The 27,061-nt window shown below is 36.2% G+C and overlaps 1 protein-coding gene across 1 annotated transcript; it reads left to right on the top strand.

The window, feature by feature from the left end:
• The first annotated feature begins 5,882 nt into the window (after nt 1–5,882).
• Nucleotides 5,883–26,737, top strand: LOC110030085. The gene is made up of 5 exons (XM_020732644.1): nt 5,883–6,280; nt 6,352–6,487; nt 6,583–6,675; nt 14,767–14,967; nt 26,202–26,737. Exons 1-5 carry the CDS (start codon nt 5,901–5,903, stop codon nt 26,409–26,411), a joined length of 1,020 nt encoding a protein of 339 aa, XP_020588303.1. The 5' UTR covers nt 5,883–5,900; the 3' UTR covers nt 26,412–26,737.
• The last annotated feature ends 324 nt before the right edge of the window (nt 26,738–27,061 follow it).

A 27,061-nucleotide genomic window follows, 5' to 3' on the forward strand; every position in this document is an offset into this window, starting at 1 on the left:
TGATAAGTTTTACAAGGAAATTTACAGAAAATCAAAAGAAATCACTATCATTAATTTTGAATGTTGAGATGATATCAAAACTAAAACACTTAACTATTAGCAAAATAGAAATAAAAGGTTATAAATGCAATGTTTAAAAAGTAAATACTAATCTACTAACTATGTTTATGTAATAAAGATTTCTTATGTGAAAAAACATCCTTCACACTAAAATGAGGTTCTGGTGAAATGAGATGAGATAAATGTTTATAATATGTATTGCGCCAAATAGGAGCAATTATAATTCTCTTCCTTGATACAGTGCATAGAAAATCATTGGCTAATCCTAGGTTTAGTCCCTAAATCGGTGGCTAGGCTAGGAGGATACCGGCTCCCACTCCAGAGCTCCACTTCCCTTCACTTAAAGGCTAACTCTAGTTTAGTTTTCAAACACTAAGACCGAATTGGGGACTTTAGTATGTCACCCTAAAAATTCTCCAATTCTACACCCAACAAAGAATATTTCCCTATTTATTTGCACTTAATTCCATGAACAAATTTATCCTTCATGAAATCAAATGTGATCCTCACTCTGTTGTAGAACTCATACTCCATTTCCCGGATCATATGTTTACAACATATTTTAACAATTTAATTGGTCATATCAAAATATAAATTAAGTTTGGAGTTGACAAATCATCATAATTTATTTTATATTTTAATATTGACACATCATATTATCTCTTCATTTCACCATATCTTAGAGTAAGGAGAAAGATAGAGGGAACTACTCAGATTTCATGAGAAAGACACAACAAAGCACAAATTTTATATATAAAAGAAAGTTCATACAACACTAATAAACAAACAAAACTTATCTAAAACTCTTTCTCAAAGCAAATCCCTTGTAGCCTTTTCTTAAAAATACAGGAAGAAGATGTCTCTCACTTTTCTCCTTCTCCAATACTCTTACAGAAAGTTTCACACTAAATCTCACCACACAAACTCTAAACTATAAAAGAAAAATCACTAATGGACTCCAATATTGTGGTGGAATGAAGATGGATTATGAATAATGACGAAAATGGAGTGTGGTGGAACATTTTGGAGCGAAAAGGAGTCCATTTCCTGATGAAATTCAACCCCAAATAAAGCCCATGGTCGGTTCTCCAAGAGGTGGTTCAAAAAACTCTTCAAAAATCATCCAAATACATCAAACCTTCTAGAAACGGGGGTTGAACCACCTTTGGCGCCGTTGACCCTGAGTAAAAATTTCAGCTGTTCTGTTGTTCTGCGCCGTCGGCGCTGCCCTTAATGTGGTCAGCGCTGAGTACTTCTTCAAAAACGTCATTTTGACTCCAAATTCCCTTATTTTTTGCTTCATTTTTGCTTTAAGTCCTAAAAATCAACAACCTGCAAGAAAACATCAAAATACCTTCCATTAAGGTGCAATATCACCAAAAATAAGTATAAAATATAAGTCTAAAAATACATATATTTTCGGTGTATCAACTCCCTTGATTATTCTCAATCCATTCATTATCATAAAACTTAATAGTGGGATTAATATTTATTTTATTAATTAACAAAGACTAAACATATTTAGTATTTTTATTTCCTTTTTAAAAAAACTGCCATCTTGAGAATATTAATGTTGCCCTTTGGGTGTAACTCTTTCACTATAATTAGAATTATTGTATTATTTAGATTGTTCTAGTTTACTTACTTCTTAGTAAAACACTTTTAATCTATTGAATTTAAATCATAATCTCTTTAAATAAAAAAACATTACTAACAAGGGCTATGGCAACATTCAAATTAGCAGCCAAAGTTTCAAAATAAACCTCATGAGAAAGCAACGTATTTTGGCCAATAAAGCTAAGTTGATCACTCAATATTCATTAGAATAATTAAGCACATTAAAATCATCACCCACACTCATGAATAAATAATAGTACCACAAACTAATCTATATTGATTTCAAATGTCTCTTCTAATTTATTATAATAACTAGTATCAATATGAGTCCATAAAATAAAAGATTGCTGGAAAGAAGAAAATGTATGCCACAAATTAGTTAAGGTTCAATAAGAATATGAAAAAAATCTTATAAAATCTAACAAAGATGTTTAACATAATTCTAATCTCAGAGAAAACAACTCTTTGAAATAAAAGTTATACATTTTAATTTTTTTAGGGGATTATATATCACCATCTAAGCTCATCAACATGCTCGTATATGTTTTTGTGTGATGTGATGTAGGCAATTCCTGTTAATTTTGAGTAATTACAAGTGAACATAAGGAAAAATGTTACAAAAAAAGCACAAATGGTTTTAAATTTTAGTTATGTATCTGACTGAGGCAATTTGACAATTCAAACAAATTTGATTCGCATGGGGGAACTAGATCTTGGCTTGAACAAGCTTCTTTCTCCTTTCATGTATACCATGTTTCATGTTAGAGAATAATAATATTAAATATTAAAAAAACATGCTTATGAATATAGAAAATGTATATTTTTTTACTCTATTGTTTTTCTCTCAATATCCTTTTAACCTAGAAATAGATATTCCTTTTGGGTGCATCTTCATTGGGTCATTCAAATTGTGCTCTTTATTCGATATTTTTTTCTTATTTGATTTTTTCTTTGACTGAGGTTCTCTCCCACTCAATATGTCATTGACATCAACTAATAATTTCTTTAATGACTCCAACATGCAATTTTCAGCCAGTTCATTTCCTTGTGCTTTAGTACTAATATGATATGCAAATCAAATTTTTTAATGTGTGTGTGAAATATGAGGCCACTTGAAGAATTTGGTAACATTTGTGCCTCTTTGAGATGTCTATATCCATAGGTGTTATAGATGTCCCTCTTTGCATGAACAAACTACCACAATAAGAGATATTTATTAGGAACCTTTTTCACATTTTCAAAGCTAAGAACATCTAGAGATTGAGCACATAATAAACTCATCATTTCATTTTTGCAACTGCACATAAATTCAAAGTTACTTTTGTCAAGCTTAACAATCCAAGATTTGTTTGTCTCCTTATTATCTAATTTTTTATGAAAGATTATAGATCCCTATTTACAGAGAACTTTACTGCAAGACCACATAAACCATGTAATAAACTCTGCTTTAAACATTGAGTATAGCTTCCTCGTATAAATTAAAGCAACCCGCCTCAACATTAAACTGCTTTTCACAACATGAATAATTGCAGACTGATCACATTTAAAATCTTCATTCTTCTCATTCCTTCTCCATGATTTCTTGACATTTTCAAGCCCCAAAAAACAATTAGTAAAGGAGCTTGTTGGCATGGAGACACCCTGAAAGATGTTATTATTGTCTCACTTCTTTATGTTGATAGGAGCCCTATTCCAAATATTTATTTATTGAAGGCTGTTGACCAATGACCACTTATGCCTGATATTATACAAATCATCCAACCAGACAATGTCGTGTAGATTTCCTTTCTCAATCATTATAGCCCAAATTTTTTAGAACTCCTCTTCAGAGTCATATTTGCTCATGCATTTACAAAAAAGGTCATTGACTCTCTTTCTATACATACAACAATGAACTTTTGAAGGAAATTTCTTATATATATGCCATTTGCATAATTTGTCTTATGTATGGCAGAAAATCTTCAATGATTATTGTCATTGCTTGATCCTAATCAGTGCATACTGTTATTGGATGCTTGTTATCCATTATAAGAATAAAAGTTTTTAATAGCCACTTGAATGAGTCAATTGCCTCATCTAATAAAAAACAAACTCCGAAGAGAACATTTAAGCAGTGGTGGTTGACCCTAACAAAAGGAGCATAACATAAATTGTATTTATTTAGTCAGTAACTTGTATCAAAGATGTTGACATCCCCAAAGCAGTCATAATCAAGCCTGAACATCCCATCACTCCAGAAAAAACTCATCAGACTACCGCACTCATCAATTTGGAAGTCTCATGCAAATATGTTATCCTCAGTTTGCCTCTCCATGAACAATTATAGAAGAGAATTAGCATCTTTGTGTTCAATTCTATATCTTCTCTCTTTTTATACGAAATTGTAGGCATCCCATGAATCTTCACTCCCCTAGCTTCTATATGCATCAGTAGCTCTAATCTCCGATTCTGTCATCGATCTGAGCTCATTTGCATTGATTTCACTCCTTTTTTTGCTAGAATGCAAAAGATTCTTATCACTGAACTCTGCCGAGGGATGACTATGACTTTCTATAATCTTCTTAACTGATTGTTGCCTTCGACATCAATGACATATCGAATCATGGCTAGACAAACAGTCATTTTGTCTGCTCTTTTGAACTTCATCATGTTATTAAACTTTGACTCTTTCTTGTAACCAACCTTACCACAAATAAAGTCCTTCGTCTTAATCTTCTTTGAATTTGAACAAGAACTATTGTGGGCCTTTCAGATGGTAAATTCAATATGGTATGCATAAGCACAATATTGTTCATATGCTTCAGTCACATTATTGACAACTGTGTTAAGAAAACTATCTGCAATTGGATCATTGCAAACAATTTCAGGCTCAGAGATCTGCAAATTTAAAAAACATACTAAACTTTATTAGATAAGGAAATAATACCAATTGAATAGTAAAATCTGAATAAAACCAATACATTCCACTTGGACTTTCATAATCACACAATGACACCAGAATAACACTGAATCAACACCATAATATCACAGGAATAACACTAGAAAAAACACAACAATAACACCACATCCTCACCTCACTAATACTGTATGATTACACATTAACCGCAATAACAACAGAATAAAATCGAAATAACACCTAGATAACACCATTAGAACAACAAAATAATACTCCTGTAAAACCAAGTAATTAACATCCAATAACACTAGAAAAACACAACAATAACACAAGAATAACACCCGAGAAATGTCACAATAACACCACATCAACACATCAATAAAACAGTAATATTACAAATCCAATGACACCGTAATAACATCTGAATAAAACCAGTATAACACAATGATAATACCTAAATAACATAATAATAAGACTAAAATAACACTGGAATAACAAAGGAATAAAACGAAGCATCCAATGACACCGCAATAACATCTGAATAAAACCAGTATAACATAATGATAATACCTAAATAACATAATAATGAGACCAAAATAACACTGGAATAACAAAGGAATAAAACGAAGCAACTAACCTCCAATAATACGAGGAAAACACAGCATGAAATGCCGTAATAACATCACATCTCCACTCAAATAAAAATGTAACATTACACATCTAATAATACTGTAATGACACCTACGAGGAAAACACAGCATGAAATGCCGTAAAAACATCACATCTCCACTCAAATAAAAACGTAACATTACACATCTAATAATACTGTAATGACACCACAATAATACCAAAATAACAAACATCATCTAAACACCATTGTAACACAACAATAACAAATGAATAAAATAAAAAACTTTACAATAATAATAACACCAACAACATGACATAATAACATCAGCATAACACAACATTAACTACCAAAATAACAAATACCATCTAAACACCATTGTAACACAACAATTTGTTACGAATGAATAAAACCAAAAACTTTACAATAATAATAACACCAACGACATGACATAATAACATCAGCATAACACAACATTAACATTAAGATAATGCACCATAACACTATCTTAACACTAATATAACAAGCCAACGGTGTTACCGCAAAAACACTATTTCGGGCACAGCTAAACTCACCTCTTTATCATAGTTTTCATCAATATTAGTGAGATGTCCTTCGCAGAAGGACTGGGCCGTATAAGACAATGATAAAAAGCATTTTTTTCGAATGGTTGGGTGTGATTCGGGCCAGGTCACGTACATGAAAAGTGTATTTTCCAAGTTAGAGAATTTTTATTGGAGTGATATGAGATGCCCCAGCATGGTCGGCGCCGTATCGATGGAAATCTTCTACTTGCTATGCTCCATTGCTTCAAACTTCGTCTCCTCCTCCATTCTGTCCCTCCTCGTCGCTATCCAGTACCTTTCCCGTTTGCTCTCTCATCCTCCTGCCAACGAACGCTGCTCCCGCGCTGCAGTGCGACTCTATGAGGGGCGCGTGAGTCATGTGCGGACAAAACCTGTTTTCAATTCCTTCGAGTACCCAGTTCGCTATGCTCTCTTTGACCTTGACCGTACTCAGTATGGCTCCCATCTCTCCGCTGATCGAGCTCGTGAAGTAGCCGGGACCGATGGACCAGTGTAATCCGGCGACCTGTTTATTAAATTCTCTTTCTATTGGACGGAATTCTGTAATAATTGATCTTGTTTAGGTTTCTTCTCACAATTCCAACAAGCGTGGGATACAATCAGAATCCCCTGAAGGTATATTATTGCTATAATTTGGGAGAGGAAGTGAAGGTGGAGGAAAGAGGGACTTCACCTTGTTTAAAGAAATGCATTGCCGAGGTGAGTTCTCGTTGTAGGATTCCCTGTCTTTTTTTTTAATGGAAATTACCATATTTTCCGCAAGCTTTTACTGGTGGTGGATGGTTGGCATTCAGGTGACAAATACACCTTGGGGGGAGAAAGTGCTTTTTGATTTCATCCCGGGAACGGATATGGTAGCCAAGCCCTTGCATGTTAGCCCGTTTATGGTAAGGAATTCCTTAGAAGTTACATTATAGATTGTGATGAAATGTCAAATGAAATCCACAGCGCTTGCTTTTACTTCCATGTAGAGTTCCCAACTTGATTTTCTTTTCAAGAAATCTTGAAATTGTTCTCTAGGTTTGTGCTTGCTTAGTTAAGGGAGAATATCTGACTGAAATTTCATTTTTATCACCACTTTTTGTAATGGCTTTTGAGGACTCTGCCAATGCTGTGAGAAAATTTATTTTGAGGTAACGAGTTTAGTTTTTGTGTTCTGACTATAAAGATTGGTTTCCTTGCGTCAAAAGTCTATCTCTTGCTGACCATAGGATATTGGCATATTTGCTTTAAAGATAAGATGCTGTGATTTCACATCATTTTCAAAACTATAAGGCATTGCATTTCCTTTGTTTTTTTTTTCATGCTTCGTATGTTTTAGAATAGTTTAGGAAACTCTGAACGCCTATTTAGAATATTGTTTGAAAATAAAAAATTTAAAAGAGGGAAAAGGTTGGGGTGGCCCTTTCATGGGTCAAAATTACCAAGTTAAGCAGCTTTATTCTACTATTTTTTGCTTTCCTTCTTGAAAGTAACATGATTTGCTAATGCTGATCTTCTTCTGCAACTTGCTATTAATGAAGCTTTTGGAATTCTTTGGACAATAAATTAGAAGAATGAGAAGTTCAAGGTTTAAAGATTCATTTGAGGTTGAAAAAATTGATGTAATAAATAGTAAACTTATTTCAATATGGTTTAAATGATTATGCAATAATGATATTTCCATTGATTAAATATTAAATATTCTAAATTAGGATATTTCACTTTTGAATTTTTCAAACATGATTCTAAATCACAATTTTGGATGTGATATTTTATTTATGTTCTCTATTTTAAATTTAAAATTTCATTTCTAGCTATCTGATCAAAATAAAAAAAAATTCATAAATTGATAAGTATTAAAACTGGATAGTTCATCAAACATCCAACATGTTTACCAAATTTTTTTTTCTTTTAAATGCCAGGTCTCATCAATTTTTGCTGCTTTTATGCAAAAATAATTTTAAACATGCACTAAATTTGTTGGAGGATCTGCTCATAGTGAATCGCTCATGCTGGCTGGTTCAGTTTGATTTTAAAAACCATACTATTCGTGGAACATCCTGTGTTTGACATATTTGTTGAGAGAAATCTACAAGGTCTATTTGATTGGATGGCTAATTGATTAGACTTAAGCTAAATTAAGCTAACAGGTCATTTCAGCGGCATTAGTATGGAAAACTTTGGATGAGATGCACCAAAAAGCACACAGAAGTTTATTTTGTAGATTTTAAATTTGAAATAAAGGTTTGCCACTTTTAAGCAAAAAACACTTTATTTGCTTCTAAACGATTATGTACAGTTTGAAAAATTGGAGGTCTCTTAAGAAATCTAGGAGCACACAAAGAAGAAAATCCATATTTATCAAATTTTACAAAATATTATTTACACACATTTATTACTACCCAATTTTAAAGAAGGAATAAGGAAAAAGATCATCAATTGTAAGATCCAGGCTTGCTAGTGCAAGAAGAATTATCATTCGTTAAAATTATAATGTTCTTGAAGAATGCATATCTATCAACTCAGTTATTGAGAGAAAAATTGAATTTTACTAAAAATTGAATTTTACATGCAAAAGACCTATTCATAATAAAAAAGAACCAAAACTGGTAATCACTTGAATTCTTATATGATTCAGCATAATACTAGAAGTTTCACTTCAGCACACTTGAATTCTAACGAGAGGAAGTTTCCAATTCATTAAAATTAAAGTTTTCCAACCTCTAAATCCTTATTTTAACAATTTTTTATTTTTCAGCTATAATAGAATGCTTAAAAAGAGGGAAACAAATAGTAATCCTAGCTGCAATACTCATATAAGGAAAAACGACACAGAGAAAAATAATCAAGAATGGAAGCAACTGAAAATGATTTTAGCAAAAAATGAAACTCTTTAAAATAATATTTGTCATCAGATATAGTGCAATATTGAGGAAGGAAACAAATTTCGTAACATGTCTATTGTGCGTGTGAAGGAAAAGAAGGCTGCAAAGTAAAGAAATAGGAAACTTTTCTCAAACTTTCTAACTAGAAACCTTTAGTTCTGACAAATTAAATATGTTATACGTCATGTACGTTTGAGCAAAATTGCTGTACTTCTTGCAAAATAATCAATGAGTCGTTAGAAATAGATTTTCATCCCAAGATATAAGAAACCTATGATGTACACCATCAATAATGGACATAATATTTGCATATTAAATAGCTTCTAATCAAAATAGTAGGTAGATCTAGTGAGAGTTGGATGTGGTTTTGCATGGAGATGTAAAGAAAGAAGAATTCATGACATTGGTGATAGTCTCATGAAATAAAGTCAAATTAAATACATTAAAATCAAGAATAATATGTGAGCTTTCAAAATTTTTTTATCTTAACGTGTTGTATTATTTTATTCCATTTTTGTAGTTAATTTCTTATAGGTTCATAAGAAGCTTTTAAAGGTTCAATGACATTCAAATGTGTCATTTTCTTATCATCCAGTTTGAATTCTACATGTCTTTTGTTCACGCCAACAATGGACTTGTAATTGCCTTCATTAGTAGGTAGTTCCATGTGAACCTCTTCATGTATATTTGAAAAATTATGTAGATCATGCAAGTGATATGATTTAGGCAATCAAAATACTGGAATCCCAATATGCATGCGCATCGATAATAATTATTGATTTATGATTTGTTTAAAGAAATCAAATCTAGTTGGCCTAAATATCGATGTTAATGATCTATATACTTATTAATTTTTTCATAGATGGTGCTTTAAAGTTAAAGATTTCATCAAGGAATCCTGTTTACAATTTTATTGAGTCATACAATTTTACTTTTTCTATAAACCACTATGAGTTTAGAAACTAAGAGCTATAACCAAAACCAGACCAATTTCAGTTTTTTTAGTAGAAATGATTTTGTTAGAAACTTTATTAGTAATTAAATGAGCTTATCCAGATGTTGCATTAATTTTAATAGGTATGATTTATTGATCTTCACATTTAGGAATGGATTCATTTTACATAGAAGCTCTAATTCACAATCGTGTGTTTGTTTTGACCTTGTTTATGGTTTATAGTCTTTATGATTGTAGATTCTGTTGTAGTTGTAGATTTGATCTCTATTTGCTCATCAGATTCAAAATATTTATAATGTCCATATTTAATTTTAGGCTCAACATTTTGCTCTTGTTCATTTATAAGTACAAATTCCTTTTAGTATCATTAGATGCTTAAGTTCAATTATGATTTCAAGTTTAATGTCAAACTTAAATTATGATTTAAATATGATCTTATATTCATTCTCCATTCTACACACAATTTCCATTTCTTGTTCGTATTTCTGTCAGTCAGGTTCATAACCATTTTCTAACATAAGTAAAACTTCATATTCAGCACAATTGAATATATACTAATATTGCAAATGTATTTTACATTCACTATATCGTTGCTCAAGTTTGAGAGTTACAGTTTCTTCAACACATTTTTTTGTTGTGTGTTTGTGAGGCTTGAGAGGATAAAATAATGGTTTCTCTTTTGAAACTGAAACTTAATTTATATCATTGCTCATTTGGTTTTATTTTGTTTGAAATTCTTTCAATTGGCAATCAAATCTCATTTCTTTGGTGATCTATTAAACAACTTTAATATAGGGCCCCCATTCTGCTCATTTTGTTATCATGCTTGAGAGAAAAAGGAAATGATTTCTTTTTAAGGACTAATTATAAGAGAGTTAGTCTTAACAAAACACATGTAATATGTATCAACTTTAAAAATCCATCTAAAACGTCAAATAGTGTCATTTTTGTTATCAAGTTAATTTCGCGAGGTTATGCATTTCATTGAAAGTAGGAATGTAATTTTGATCCTTGCAATTGTGTTAATGTGCTTCTCTTGCACCATACTTATGCAATGCTATTTAATTTTTATTGTTCATTAGCTTTTGATTAGCCCGACTAATATGTCCTACTTTTTAGTTGGTATAATAAAGCAATCTAACTCTAATACCATTTTTTATGTAGGACAACTTATGGTTAGATTGACCAATGTTAACCTGGGATATGATACACAAAGAAACATAGCAAAGAGCACAACTTGTAGATTCTCTGATTATAATTTATGCAACGACTTTTGATGAAAATTTAGAAAATATTTTTTGTTCAACCCAATCAACATTATATAAGTTTACAAAATTTGAAATTTAATAAGAAATCTGGGAGTATAAATTTCTATAACAGTCAAGATTCACATCACAAAGAAAGAATTTGACATGTATAAAATTTTTTAAGCTGCTATTTTCATTGACAAGAACCAATCATCGACTAGTCAGAACTCAATAAGTAAAAAAGAAACCCGTCATAAGACACTTTCATGCACCAATACAAGGAGAATTGGTCATTGGTAGTTGTTTTCAATATTTGTAGAGCATAAAGAATCTATGTCCACAGAACACAACAATTGAAAATAAATCAGAATTTTATTAATTGATAAATTGAATTTTACATGTATAGGTATCTTTTAGTTATGATAAAAAGATCCAAAATCAGAGAGTACCCATGATTTCCAAGATCTAAACTAAATATGTAAGTTTCAATTTAGCATGCTTGAATTCTTGTGAGAAAGGGTTTCTAATGTTGGTTTCAACAAAACAACAAAACTTCAGACATAAAAAATTTTCATTCCAGGCAATTTTTATTTTCAAGAACAATAAATGTCAAAATGGAAGGATTTTGACAAAATTTGGGTAATTGTTTGAGTTTTTCATTCCATCATTTGTATAAAATTTATACAATTCTTGGAGTATTGTTAATAAGAAATATATAAAAGCAAGGACTGAAAATAGCTACATAATTAATTACAATAGGACAATCTATGGATTGGCGAGGTTTTGATGAAAAACAAAAGGTGAGGAGGATTGCACTGGCATTGGAGCAACTCGACAAAGGGAAGTCACATCATGGACTGACAGGGAGTCAACAATTGTAATTATCCAGACAGAGGGATTAGTTCGGCAGAAGTCTGGCCTGGTGTGATTAGGAGTTAATTAGAGGTGGAAGTCACAGCATGGGTAACAGGGAAGAGGTCATGTTTTGGGCTGAGCTAGCATTTCTTACACTATCTTCAAGCGAATGAAGGACTGTTATCAATTTCAAGCTTTACCTAATAATTGTTGAAGGTTTGCCCTTGATAATCTATTGGTGGGAGTATCTATAACTTGTTCATCTACAACTTCAAATAAGCTTTGTACAGTCATGTTGCATGGGGTCAATATTGATGCTTTATTTATCTTTATAATAGTGCCTCTTAAGACTTCTTTATTTTATCCTTTAAATCTTTCATGATAATTTTTAGCTATAACAATATATAGATTCTCAATGCCATAGATTCATATTTGGCTTTTGTGTTAGCTTTTGGTACTTAATTTTATTTTGAACCTTTTTCGGTAATGAAATTGCTTTCTAATAACGGGCAATATTCTAAAGTTGATATCCTCAACCATATTATTTGCGTAGTTTGCATCTAGTTAACTTTAAGAATGATTTTTTCTCCTTTTTGAGTAGGATTTATTTCTCAGAATTCCATTCAAATGTTATAAAAACTGATATTATGCTAAAGTACGATTCTTGATATTGTGCATGAGCTGACTTATTACACTAAAATCTAGTCAATGTCAAGTCTAGTATGTGATGAGTGGAGAAAACTTCCCACTAATATTTTATATGTGGTTTTGTCTACTATTTTATTGTGGAGCATTTCTAAATTTTTAATTAAACTTAATGGAGAGCTCTTGACTAGTGATCTAGATTTTACAATCCTAGCGTGGCAATCCCACAATAAAACGTGATGGAGTATGTAATAAAGATTAATTATGTGAAACCTTAAATAGAATGTAATGAGGCTCTTAAACATTGAGGTGTCTTTAGGTGTAATGATTGAAATTTCATCAAAAAATACAAAATTATAGCGTGTCTTGCGGAAACGCTCTTAGGATGGGTGACCTACTGGGAAGTTACACCAATGGGACAAAACCATGAGGTTATTATGCCAAAACAAACTATATTTTGATGAGTAAGAGTTCGGTCTATTACAAATGTTGTTCGAGTGTTGTACCAACCTGAAGATTGGAACTATGTGCCATACAAGACATTGTTAAACCACGAGACACACCTCTTTAACACTATTGAATAAAGTGCTACATGGTAAGAGTCACAACTTGAATTTGTAGAGGCCACATCGAGTCCTATCTATATAGTGAATGATTACAAGTTAAGAAAACTAATGAGGGCGTCAGTTAATTAAGGGAGATTGTAAAATTGATAAGTAGAGTGAAACTAAGCTCTTAAGTGTCGAGGTATCTTTACGTGTAGTGGTTGGAATTATGGTACCTTATTTCCAGGCACACTCGCACTCTGGGTTCTCACACAAGTGTACGCATTGTATTAGTAATGTCGGATTTTGAGTCCGGAATGTCGATCCCACAAGGAACGAGGGAATTAGACTTGAGAGAAGTTCTAGCCTACTTGGTTTAGTTCTTAGCCTGAAATTTAGATTAGAGTAAAGCTCTACAAAATAATACTATGGTGTTGCAATCAGTTTTAAATGTTAAATCTTACAGAAATTTTACTTATCCTAATTGGATTGGTGATTATCAAGTTATAGAGTTACTTTCCCTTGCAATGATACAAGTGGAGTGTATGAAATGTAAAGTGTCAATTGTGAATGTTGCTAGTGACAAATAGGAGCAACTATTTTTTTTTACCCTCTCCCAAGTGCATAATGCAGTTTGGTTAAATTTATTTAAATTCCTTAAATCCCAACTTGAACCCATTAAAGACTATTTCCCTAACATTTGCATCTCTCTACAAAGTATTTGCACAATACCCTATATACATCCCTAAGCAAGTGTAAAAAATAAAGGAAATTATGCATGCTTTAGGACATATCAGCCATCCCTTAGCTTCAAGAGAAAAACCTTGAGTATGTTATCTGATGTGAGGGCAAATCTTGCAGAGTTGCTGAGCAGTGTAGTTTTTACCTTGAAAAGTGAATTCTCCTTTGTACTTGTTTTATTTAACCTTTAAGGAGGGTTTGGTGGCATACTTTTAACAGGATTTAACCTTGATCTAGCCAAACACCAAAAAAAATGAAAACTAAATCCAGCGCTCCTTCAAATCAAATTTCTTCCCGTTTCGTTTCGTCTCTTTTGAGACGTAAGTCTGGATTTAATAAATCTGAAGAAATGGATTTAATGGATTTATGCCGCCATTGCTTGCGACCTTCAATCTTGTCACAGCTCGCCGGATATATTGGATTTGATAAATCCAATTTAGCATAAATCCAGTGCTGCAGCCAATCACCGCCTTAAAATGGCTTTAAATCAATTAAAATATTTGTCATTGTGTGAAATTGATAAACCTCCAAATCACTCCGTTATTTCCGCTATTGGTGGCTTAAAACCGGATGGTTTATATGTGATAGTTTGGTTTTATATATACATGTATATAGTCTTGTGCCCCCATGGCCTCTTCCAAAACTTTTTCTTTAATCTTCTAATTTCATTCTTTATTTGTTTGCCGGTTTTATAAAGAAATGCGAGTTTAGACAATTTATGCTATGATAAAAGCGAATGACAAGCCTTAAAAGTGGCTTTACTACTAGTGTACAAAATTGATGCACATTCTTCTAAGGCAGAGTTTCAATCCTGTCTTATCATGCTCGTGTTTCTTGCCTATTTATTTAATTTTTCTTCACGCTTTCTCTATCGTGATGAATGCGTGATATCAATGATTCATGTTATGCAAAAATCATTCTGTGGCAATGCTAGATAGTTTTCTGTTGATCTTATTATAAATGTCAAATTTATTGTTGCTAATATTTCTAACCTTCATATTTTCATATTGTTGCGTCTCGTATTCAATGACATTAAATTGTGCCGTTTAACTTTGAAAGTTTCCCATTTACGTTCTCATATTTTCTAGTTTGACAGTTTTATTACCTTTAAAAAAAATTGTAGGACATGATGGGAAATTGGACAATCCATGCCGATGAACCTGGAGAAAACCTTCTCATTTCTATTTCAGTACAGCACCCCACTCTAGGAAATTACTTCATTGCTAGGCTGAGTGCTACCAAAGTTCATTCATCAACTACTCCAAATTTGGAATTGTATTTCTGGTTGATGCCGCATAAGGTTGCAGCGTTGATATATTGGCAGGTAACATAGGATGAGAATCATTTTTGTTTCTTTGTTAATAATCTACTTTGAAGAATTTATTAGCCCTATCTGGCATTCAGATTGACGACTAGCGGAGCAGCCTATTCAGGTGGATTTACAAATAAAAAAGAAAAATGAAAATTAGTTTTAAATAACAAATGACTTTTAAATCACTAATAATTATCCTAAATTAACTATGCCTTCCTAACAAGTCTTATCCATTTACATATTTAACAGCTAAATTTTAATATTTATTTTTATCACACACGTTTCTTAATATCAAGTAGAAAATATCATTAATTCTAACTTCTTTTAGTTGAAATAATTCTTTTCAAGCATATTGATGTGATTATGTATTATTATATATATAAATATCAAATTCAAATGTTATATATATAAATATAAAAAAAATGTCATGGATGCAAGTTTTCCCGTAATTACAATTGCATGATAGATTAAGATTTGAGCATCACTGACCTAAACTTTATGATTCTAGATTTTTGAGTCGTATATTGAGTGTTTCATTTGCCGACTTCTCTTTTGGAGTACCACCGAATTTATGGTCAGTCATTACTAGTATTCCTTTACGACAGACATGTCCACGTGTTATTCTTTTTGGTGTATCCAAATAATACCAATCCGTCTTTCCATAGCTATATTTTTTTATATATGCACATACATACATATATTTTTTGTATACCACACACGCGCGTGCACACACACAATGTTCTAGTGGACATTTAGATATATACCACACAAATCTTATGTGTTTTCTTATATAATAAACTATGATTTTTTACATTTATAACACTAAAATATTTCATATTTCACAAAAAATATCACTTTTATTACGTATGTCAGAAGTACGTTCGCGCAAGTCTCGAGAGAATTCACTTTTATTATGTATGGCTGACTGAAAGAAGGTCGTCTAAGTCAAAGATCGAGGCCCATTGAATCGAGAGAAGGAACCCATCCAGCTCTCATCTGAGCATCGTTAGTCGGCTCGCAGGAGTCACCGTGACTCTTTAGAAGATCCAAGATTTTTATTATTGAACATCCATTGAACTCTCTAAATGATTCCTTGCCAAAGAGGTTTACTTTGATTCATACTCTGCTTTACAACTTAGTTTACCTCAGCAACTTGAGTTTCCCACCAAGCTTCAATAGTTGACAGTCATATTGCGACAATCAACCGACCGATTCAAATCAGTCGAATGAAGCTCAGATGACTGAAGGTTCGCTAGGGCCGGCCGATTGCCCCAGAGTCGGTCGAATGTATTTGGCCGACCCAAGGATCACGGGTCCTTACCAACCAAACAATAGATTAGCCAAATCATAGGCTATTTTATTTTTTATATCCCTGAAATATCCTGTAATACCCACGTAAAAATAGTGAAAATCATGTAATTTATTACTTTATTCCCCATTCCTATAAAAATGGGGGTCATTTCTACATTAAAGAGTTAATCAGTCATCTTTAAAGAACCAGATTTTTACTATGCATTCTCCGTCTCTCTCTCTGCTCTGTCTCCCTCTCTCCTGTTTTATGCTCTATTACTTGGGTGTGATTCACAAAATAAATCTGAATTTGACATCCAGAAATGTATGATGACCGCGAGTCACGCCACCATAAAAAAAAGGAGCACTAGGAGAAGGAATCCCTTCGAGGTCACACAGTAAACATGGAGTGCCCCAGGAAATTTGTGCATCAACAGATGAAGGAGCTAATGGATCAAATGATAGGCCGCATGTTAAAAGGCCATTTAAGGAGTGGTAGTGGGAAAAAGGGAACCAACCCCCCAGGACGAACCGTCACCTAATGGTCAGAGAGCTCTGTTGGTCGAGGAAAGGGCGGAAGATCCCCAATACTGATGAATTGACAAAGTTTGGGCTCACTGAGGCCACCAACCAGCCAAAGCATGCAATCTTTTGACAGATCTCTACCGTTGAAACCCCAAAAAGTTTAATGTTCTGTCGCTCGACTTCTACAAGTTAGAACTGATCTGACCAACCACATCACATCCTTTGAGTTTACTATTTGCCTGTTCAGGATCACTGATGCTATGAAGTGTTGCCTCTTCTTCACCATGCTGAAAGAGTTGGCCCTTAGGTGGTTTGATGGATTACTCGCCGAGAAAGAGCTCGCAAGCTCTATGGCAGGTTAGACAAGGGAAACATGAGAGCCTGCGCCCGTATATAACTCAATTCCAGATATGCTGGAGGTGTGGGATCTGGAACCCATGGTAGCAAAATGCTGCCTTATCCCAAAGTGTGAGGGGAGAGTAATTTTGATATGCTTAGGTCTACAACAGTTTAAGACCTTGGTCGAGCTGTTGGAGATGGCCAATAGCCACATCACAGCCGAGGAATACATCAACTATCCCACCTATCACAAAGTCGAATCATCTGATCATCACTCAACTCATCGAAAAGAGCCCCACAAAATAACGGGTGGAGACAAAAGGACAACCAATTTCCTCTTATCCATCCCCAACACGAACAAAACTGACCTCCCCATGACAATAGGGCAGCCAACTGGAGTCATCAACATGGCGGTTAGGCAAGGTATGCTAACCAGCAGCCGTCTCGCTCTCATGAACTTCTAGCGAACGACCACAAGGCACCAAGGGCTATGCCCTTAAGAGTATCGATAGCAAACTTAGTGGATGCCATACAAAATAGAGTACTTGAATAAGTCGCCCCCAATGAGGGCTAGAGCTTTTCTCCAAGACCCTATGAAGTATTACGCCTACTACCGAGATTATGGCTACAACAAATAGGAATGCAAACACCTCCGATGCATAGTGAGGAACGAATAAGAGCTGAGAAGCTCAAGGAGTTCATGGCACTTGGAGCGACGATTCAAAGGCACAGGAAGGCCTTGGTGGAAGAAATTATGGATGAACCAGTGCAGGTGAACGCCATCCAAATCAAAGGTCCGTAAAATTTTTGGCGCAAATCGGACGTTATGAGTAATTGCACTGCCAGTCGCCTAGGGGGAAGGCGATAAGCAAGTCTCTTACATAGAAGATTTTCTAGTAGTGGAATCCCCGCCGACCTACAATACGATCTTTAGTCGCCCTCTAAACAACTACAAGGCTGTGGTCTTTACATTACCATTTTACCGTAAAGTTTTTTGGAGACAAAGAAATCATCACAGTCCAAAGGAGTTTGGAGCAGTCCGCGACCTGTAACCTTAGGGCAATCGACAGAGTGATGCAAGAGCCACTCGACTTCTAAACATGCCCGAAGGGGGTCTCGAGACTGTTGAGACCAACCTTGAAGTAACTACAGCTTGTGTGGAGAGTGGTAAAATTTTCCTAATAAGCAAAAAAATTGATGCAGGAATGAAGGACAAGATGGTTCGAACCATTAGGGAGCACTGAGATGTTTTCGCTTAGTTGGCAGCAGAGATGTTGGGATTCCACTCAACGTTGTTTTCCTTTGGTTAAATTTGAACCTGGTCGTCCGACCAATACAACAGAAGATCCGGTCCTTGACAATAACACTAGCAAGGCTGATTCGAGAAGAAGTCCAAAAGCTGAAAGAGGCAGGCCACATCTAGGAGGTCCAGCACCCAACGTGGGTTTTGAATGTAGTGACGGTCTAGAAGGCAAACGACAAATGAAGGATGTGCGTGGAATTCAACAACTTAAACTCTACCCGTCGGTAGGATGGCTACTCACATCTGAAGATCAACACACTAGTGGACTCAGCAGTCGACTAAGCCATGATGAGCTTCTTGGATGTATTTTTGAGCTACCACCACCCGACTGACACCAAGGAACGACTTTATTATCAGTTAGGGTGTGTATTGTTACTGTAATGATCTTTAGGCTAAAAAATATTGGGGTCATGTACCATTATCTCATGTATGTAATATTTTCTAATAAAAAGGTAAAAATTTTGAGGTGTATGTGGACGATATGTTAGTTAAGAGTCGGTCGGCTGAACAGCATATAAACGACTTAAAAGAAACATTCAAACCCCTTAGAAATATAACATACGACTCAATCCACAGAAATGTACCTTTGAGGCCTCAACAAGGAAGTTCCTTAGCTGCCTTCTAAGCTCGAAGCTATAAAGGCTGATCCCAAGAAAGTACAAGTATTGTTAGACATGCCTTCCCTTCAAAACACCAAGTGCAAAAATTGATCGGTCGAATAGTAGGCTCGATTGTTTTATCTCAAAATCAAGGATCAAGTTTGCTGTATTTTTCAAAACCCTCAGGAGTCAAGAACTTTAAATGCACGACCTACTGTGAGCAGGCGTTCGAAAATATGAAAAATTCCTTTGCATCACCATTGCTCTTGCAAAGCCCGAAGTCAAATGAAGAACTCTCGCTGTACTTGAGGGTGAGAGCTGAGGTTGTCAGCCCAGTGCTGGTCTGAGAGGAGTTCGGAAAACAATTTCCTGGTTAGTACACCAGCCGAGTCCTTAGAGGCGCCGAAAGCAATTATTCAATCATAAAAAAAACTAATGTTTGCCATGATTGTTTTAGCTCGCAGTCGTTGACCGTATTTTTAAATGCATTAGATTCGGGTCATCACCAACCATCCCCTCAAGTCTGTGATCAATCGGTCAGAACACTCCGTTTAGCTCTTCAAATGGGCAGTGGAGCTTAGTGAGTTCGATATTAGCTTTGTTTCCAGGTCATCAATTAAAGCTCAAGTTATGTCTGATTTTTACGAACAATGGAAACAGGGTAAAAGAACAGTTGTCGACAATCTGACATGTATCTTGTACGCCATTGGAGCCTCGAGCTAGGCTGGAGCAGGGTTTGGATTCGCGTCAAGCAGTCCGATTAGAGAGCACATTTATTATTCTATCGCGATGACAAATAACCAGACGTAGTACGAAGCTCTTATAGCCACGAGTAGATTATGAAATGAGTGTCAGGTATCTTCTTGTTAACTCGGTCTCATTGTTCGTGGTGAATGAAATAAACAGAACGTTTGAGGCCATAGATGAAATGATACCTAAATACATTAGCAAAGTAAAGACAGAGAACTGACAGTTTTCCAGTTTCAAAATTGAATATGTTGGAATGTAGGAGAATCGGGTGGCTGACCTGTTATCCAGTTGTATCTGCTTGGGGGAGGAAACTGCACTAAAGTTAACCGGACCGACCATCCAAGAACTTGATGCGATGGAAGTATCGAGTGAAGGGAAAATGAGTTGGATGGACCCATACATCCGCTATTTGGAGACTGGGAAAATTGCTAAAGAAGTCATCGATCCATGGATGTCCAAATGCAAGGCTGCATAATATATGATGATCGAAGGAATACTCTTCTGAAAATCAATCACTTCTTTGTACTTGAGATATGTATGGGATAGTGAAACAGAGAATATCTTCTGAGAGATACACTCCTGGGAGTGCCAGAGCCATTACGGGGGAAGAACGTTAGCGCATAGAGTTTAACAACAGGGATAGTTTTGGCCTACATTACTGAAGGATGCAGAAGATTTTTCTTAAAGTTCTCAACAATGCCAAAAGTACCCTCACTACAATATTAGCTGACCCACAAGCTTCAACCAATCACAAGCTCCTAGCCTTTCGCCGTTGGGTACTCCACATCCTCAAGCCATTTCCTTCGTTCAAAGGCCAACATAAGTTTTTCTTGGTCGTCGTTGACTATTTTCAAACGAGATTGGAGCCAAAGCACTCGCTCGAATTACTCCAGAAGTCGTTCAAAATTTTATCTGGACAGATCTCATCTAGCAGTGTGGTCTACCACTTGTTATCATCACTGACAATGGAATGCAATTCACTGACAAAGGGGTAAAAGATTTTTGTTAGAGTTAGGGGATAAGCCTGAAATTTTCCTTGATACATCACCCTCAAACGAATGACCAAGCAAAGGCTGCTAACAAGATAATTCTAAATATGCTGAGATAGAATGTTGAAGGTGCTAAGGGGAACTGGCTCGATGTTCTTCCATCCGTCCTCCGGTCGATCCAAAACGACCCCTTCAATAATGATCTGGAAGACTCCTTACATGTCGCATGGAATGGAAACAATATTGCCAGTCGAGTATAACTATCATAGCCAACGATCGACATAGCCTCAACTTTCGATGAAGAGAATCGGGCCGACTGACAAGAGGAGAATGATGATGGAGTAGTGCTCACGCTTGATCTAGCGAGAAAAAAATCAAACCAATTCAACCCTTCGATAAGAATAGGTCAAAAGGAGAACTGCTCGTTGCTGCAACAAAAACATTTGGGAAAGGACTTTTGCCCAAAGAGATCTTGTGCTAAAGAAAGCAGATTCAACGGTTCACATACATTTGATCAGCAAGTTAGACCAAATGTGGATCGGCGTTCGAAAATAAAAATCAACTCTCGCTCAAGCATCAAAAAACTGTCTATAAACTCAGACCAGTTGATGCTCTGAAGGCGGTTCTCTGCTTAGCAACGATAAGTTCAGTGAAGTGTACTGTGATAATCACCCCAGAGGAAGACCATAGAGATTAGTACGTTTGAGGCAAAAACACTACCGTCCAAACGAGATGGGGTTAGAATAAGACTTGGTTTAAAATAAGTTGAAACCGATTCAAAAGACTTTTCCAAAGAATGAGTAATCAACTGACACACATGCATCACATGAAGTAAAAAGTAAACTGCAAAAAAGATGAAAGCGAAAGAATGGTAAAAAATTGATCGGAAGCCGCATTTCATTTCATTCAACAAGCTAGTTACAACATTTTTTTCCTTTTATAAAATTATACATTCTTTTCCATTGGGTGCAAAAAACAAAAGAACAAAAAAAACCTTCTTATTACAAGAAACAACAATGGTCCAATCATGAGTTGGATGGGCCGTCATCCACCACTCCACCTTGTCTAGACTTACCACTTCTACCCCAGGATGCAGAGGTAGCGGAGAAAAGCTGGGTGAACTCATCTAAATCAGCGTATTTCAGGTCAACCACTCTGTCCCACACAAACTCGTCAATAATTAGTTTCGCGCCGAGCCAGACGTGATTGTCCCTGTTTGTCAATGTTTTCATTAGCCATCTTCATAATTGCAACAATCTTCTCCAACAGAAGTTTGTTTTCCTTTTGAGCCATTGAGAACAAGCTAGTTACAACCTTTTGTTCCTCCTTAGCATTATTTGCCAGAGCCTCTGCCACATTCGACCATTCCTCAGTAGTAGCTGCCTGAGCCTCTGACACATAGGGTTCGAGTCTCTCAAATGCTTTCAGTCGGGCTCTGAGAATCTTATCCTTCTTTTTCACTTTTTGTTCGACCCTCTTGGCATCCAGATAGCTGGTGGTGAAGTGATATGCAGAGGTGAGGCCTAACTGATAACAGTTGATAGAATTACAAAGGCCAATAGGGTTCGAGTCTCTCAACATCACTTCAAAACTCTCAGATGAGAGACCATTCGCGATGGTCGAAGTATACTTGTCAGCGCCTGGGCCGATCGGGTTCTCCCTCTGCATATCAATGAGGGCTAAGTGGGAGTCCTTAATGACAAACTCCTTCGATCGATCTTTCTACTTCAGACGCTAGCGGCCTGAAGCGTCTCTCTGTCTCTTCCTCAGAAGCGGTAGAAGATTAACACCTAACACATCGTTTGGGGCATCTATTTGGAGTCCTTAATGGGCTCTCTTTTGGTTGCTGGATCTTGACCTGACGGATCATCTGAATGCCTCTTACCATCGTCCCTCAAGTAATTGGGTGTCTGGTCGCCCTCATCCTTGCGAGCCTTCAAATGACCTGGTTTCATGAATTCGTGTTTTCGTTCAATCATAATGTGTTCTCTAGTGGAAACTGTTGACTACAGTAGTTTCAAAAATGGAATGAATATAATCCAACCTTGGAAGATTTGCATCTGAACGGGCAGTTGCCTCCGTTTCCTCCCTTTTACTACAAACTTTGGTTGGATCTATTTTTTGCGTGTCTTCTTCTGTGTAAGCTCGGAGAGCCTGTCCAGCTGCTTCTTTTCCTCCTTCGCATCCGAGGCATCCCAGAGCTCTGTTGTCATTTGCTCAGTACTTGTCCTGGTTGAGAACCTTGTTCACAATCACCCCCTTAGTGTACTGCTCCACGGATAGTTATTTCCCCTCGATCGCCGAAGCCAAGGATCGGATCTGGGGATGCACTAATTTTGATTTCTTTTAGACTCCGCCAGTCGGCCGGACCTGGGCCGACCAAACAACAATCAGATACTTCTAGTTCTTTCTTTGGTTCTTCAGGCCAGTCAGATGGAACTTTTGGGTCAAACTGAATGCCACGTAGCCGTCTGTCTTAACTGGAAGGAGAACATGTAGGAGAACAGCTTCTAGGACCACAAAATCTCCATCCGCCGACATTAAATCGCATACGACGATCGAGTTTGGTTTGATTTGGGCGGGGATCACACCGTTATGATTTGGGATAAGATTGAAGCTCTTTGTAAAGCGACAGTTGGAGACCCCCACTGAAACTAGTTCCAATAGAAGACCAGCCCTTTCTCAAATTCGTCGGTCGCCTGACTGTCCGGACCAATGGTATGCAGATGAATCTTGACATCAAAAACACAACCCGCCTTAAAAGAGGCAGCGTCGACCACAAAAAATAGATCGGTCAACTGCACAAAGATTCTTAAACTGCTTTTGTTTGCCATGGAAACAAAGGCTGAAAGATCAAGAGAAGTAATTGACCCAAATCAAGCGGAAAAGGAAACTAATGTATTGAAAATTCTAACGGTTAACCCTTATATATAGGGAAGCCACTAGAAGTTCAAATGTCGTGACTAGGCCACACGTCAACTTTAGGAGACCAAATCGCATCAACACAAAAATTTAGAAAGAATGAAGGCGTAAATTAATTTTTTGTGAAAATTAATAAAAAATTCTTTTTTATTCGGTTAGAAAATATTTAATAAGTGGGTCATTGGCTGCCTTTGCTGAGATATACCCCCGCCAAAATTATTTCTCAAACGACACATACCCTCCAAATCTAAACCTATCTACACTGTCGACTTGGGCTTGGACCTGCAAGATCAAACGTCGGCCAGCTCCACCCGAAGATTTGCTAGCTCCGTCAAATGCTTTAACGTCAGGGCTGCTAGCTCCTCCTGGAGCGTCTCCATCCCTACATATGGCTGCGGTCTGTTGGCTCTTGTTTTGAGGCTCTCTTGAGGGTTGAGATATCGATCGCCTCTTTCCTGTTCGGTGCTGCGGCCAAGGTCTCCTCAACTGCAGAAGCGCGAACTCAGGTGACATGCGGTAGTGGTGAGTCAACACTCAGAACTGCGTTGCCTGGATCAAAGAACAAGAATTGGTAAAAAAGAAAAACTTATAATCACAACAAGTATTCACATACCTAGGGATCAATGTAACTCGGGCCACCAGAACGAGGGACAACTCTCACCAGGCATTAGTTGGACTTTTGCAACCACTCGATCAAGGTCTGGTTCCATAATTGCAGGTCCCTGATCTTGCGGACCGCACTTCTTTTTATCTCTAAGGCCTAGTTCTAGAATTGCATAGCTCTGGTTAGAGGGAAATGAGGCGTCGACCGTTCCTTAGGGAGGTTGGACAGTCCACTAAGTGCTAATTGAAGTAGGCGCAGGAGTCAGCGCACTAGTAGGTTTGCTTCCTTCCTTTTGCTGAAGAAGGGTCAACAAGTTAGAGAATGAAACCTCGTCTCCAGGGTTTTCCACCCCTTCTTCTTGGAAGCGAGTTGCTGAACTCGCCTCCCATCTTCAACTCGAACTCCTTTCGTCTGCCTCTTTGTTATCCATGGTTTCTTTACGCCCTTGGGCTGGCTTCCTTTGCCCGACTTCTTTGTTCCGGTTTTCTCATCCTTAGGACAGCTGCCTCCCTTTGGTTCGCTTTTTTCCTTTCAAGCTCCTCCTCTCGGTGGGCATGTGACGCAAAGTCACCAAAGGCTTTCTCAAGTATTTCTTCCTTAATATGTACTTCCATGGTCTTCTTGCCACTTGTCATGGAAATCCTCATGAAACCCGCCAACAGAACAATGTGCTCTCAAATAGTGAGGATAACAAAAGTGCCAACTGCGCCATATTATAGAGGGTCACAGATATGAAAATCCATTGAGTTCAATAATTAATGTACTGAATTGGAAAATAAACGAATCTGTTTTTTGCATGAAATTCTCTTGTTCTTATCGCAGTACGACTTTCAAGATGCAAGAGAATCAGTGAATTAAATATATATGTCAAAATTACGCCAGTATTAATCTTGAGGGAATTTAACGGACTAGAAGACAAGTACGCTGATAGATGGCCCATCAGAAAGAGTTGGAGCCACGTCAGCAGAAGACCCAAGTATCCGATTGACTAGCTACAACTCCCTCAGATTTGGAGTCGGGACAGACTGAACGAAGGTCGTCCAAATCAAAGATCGAGACGTATCGAACCGAAAAAAAGAAACTCATCCAACTGTCGTCTAGCATCGCCCAATGCCTCGTAGGAGTCACCAAGACCCTTCTGGTAGTTCAAGGTTCTCATCACCGAACATCCATTGAACTCTTTAAATGATTCTCTTGCCAAAGGGGAAGACTACCTGTTAGATTACGGTGATTCACCCTGTGCCTAACATCCTAGTTCATTCTTGTAGCTTGTTTCCAATCCAAGGCTTACCAGTCAATGGTCGGTCCAAGACAACTGATCGACTCAATTTGACCGAATGATGTCCGAATGACCAAAGGACCGTCAGGACGCCCCAACTCACTAGAGTCGGCCTAATGTACTTGGTTGACCCTGGGATTACTGGTCCTCACTGATCGAACAATAGGGTAGTCGAGGCATAAACTTTTATTTTATATATACCCGAAATATCATGTATCGCCCCCTTAAAAGTAGTGACAACCATGCAATTTTTCACTTTATAAGTCTTTGCCTATAGATAAGGAGGTCATTTCTATAGTAAAGGGTTGATAATTCACTTTTAAAGATCACAATTAAAGAGCCAAATTCTTACTGTGCTCTCTCTCTCTATCTCTCTCTCTCTCTCTCTCTTCGTGCTCTCTCTCTCTATCTCTCTCTCTCTCTCTCTTTCATACACACACATTTTCTATTCCCTAGGTGTGATTCACAGAGATTGATCCGCATTCAACATACTAACTCTTAAAAAGTTAAATAGACCTTTTCATGCATAGGTAAGCGGTATAAATCTAAAAATTAAAATTTAAGTGTTAGATATGTAAATAGAGAAGAATTGTGTGACACGTATGTGAATCTTCCTACTTTTTAACTTCAAGCCGACCTTATTCAGGCTGTCAAGCTTTGGTGGAAGAATGTCCCATTTATTGGTCATCCAAAGTACTCAAGTCCATCCTACAGAGATGTTGCTTTGTCGAGGGACAATGAATTGTGCCCTTTGCGCATAAACGGAGCAGGTAGCGGTCACCTCAATCAAAATAGCAATTGTGAAAGCAGAAGCAGGTGGTGTGTTTGGAGAGACGCTGAATGGCCATGGGCGTGATTATTGTGAAATTTTAATAACGCAACTGCCAGTCAATTTATGAAGCAATATTGTTTCAGAATTTTTCTCTTTATCTGATTTAACTCATCCAAATTAAATAAATGTACAAATATGTGGAGTTGATGCAGGATGTATATCTATTTTGAAGCCTGTGTAGCCAAGCAGGTGTGTTGCTCTTTACTATTAATTGCTATAGTTGTCTTTTTGCATTATAATATTTTAACCTATTAAAGAAATATTGTAATGTTTGCCCTTTTGCCTAACATTAATCGAGGGCTGAATTTTTAAATTTGGAAGCAGAACCATGTAAGCTAATTTGATCTAAATGCCATTTAATATTCTCATTTCACATTACTAGATGTATTGAATGGCATATTGTCCATAGGTTCCATTAAAATATTTTTCTGATTGAGAGAAAAAAAGTAGTAAGAGATAGAAAGGGTTTAGAATAGGAACCTTTGGGATTTCTCTTATGTTTTGAGTATAGCAAATTGCCTCGAATCGTGAATTCGAGGACTTTTTATTGCAATCCATTTTTATAAGTTTATATCGGGTTCGAGTTCTGTAGAAAACTTCATATATTGAGTTACATGAATAAGAAACATGTAGCATTGCCTATTTGTTGCTCATTATAAAATTTACAAGGCATT

The sequence above is a fragment of the Phalaenopsis equestris genome, unplaced genomic scaffold (genome assembly GCF_001263595.1).
Source record: "Phalaenopsis equestris unplaced genomic scaffold, ASM126359v1 Scaffold000651, whole genome shotgun sequence".
In the NCBI taxonomy this organism is placed as follows: domain Eukaryota; kingdom Viridiplantae; phylum Streptophyta; class Magnoliopsida; order Asparagales; family Orchidaceae; genus Phalaenopsis; species Phalaenopsis equestris.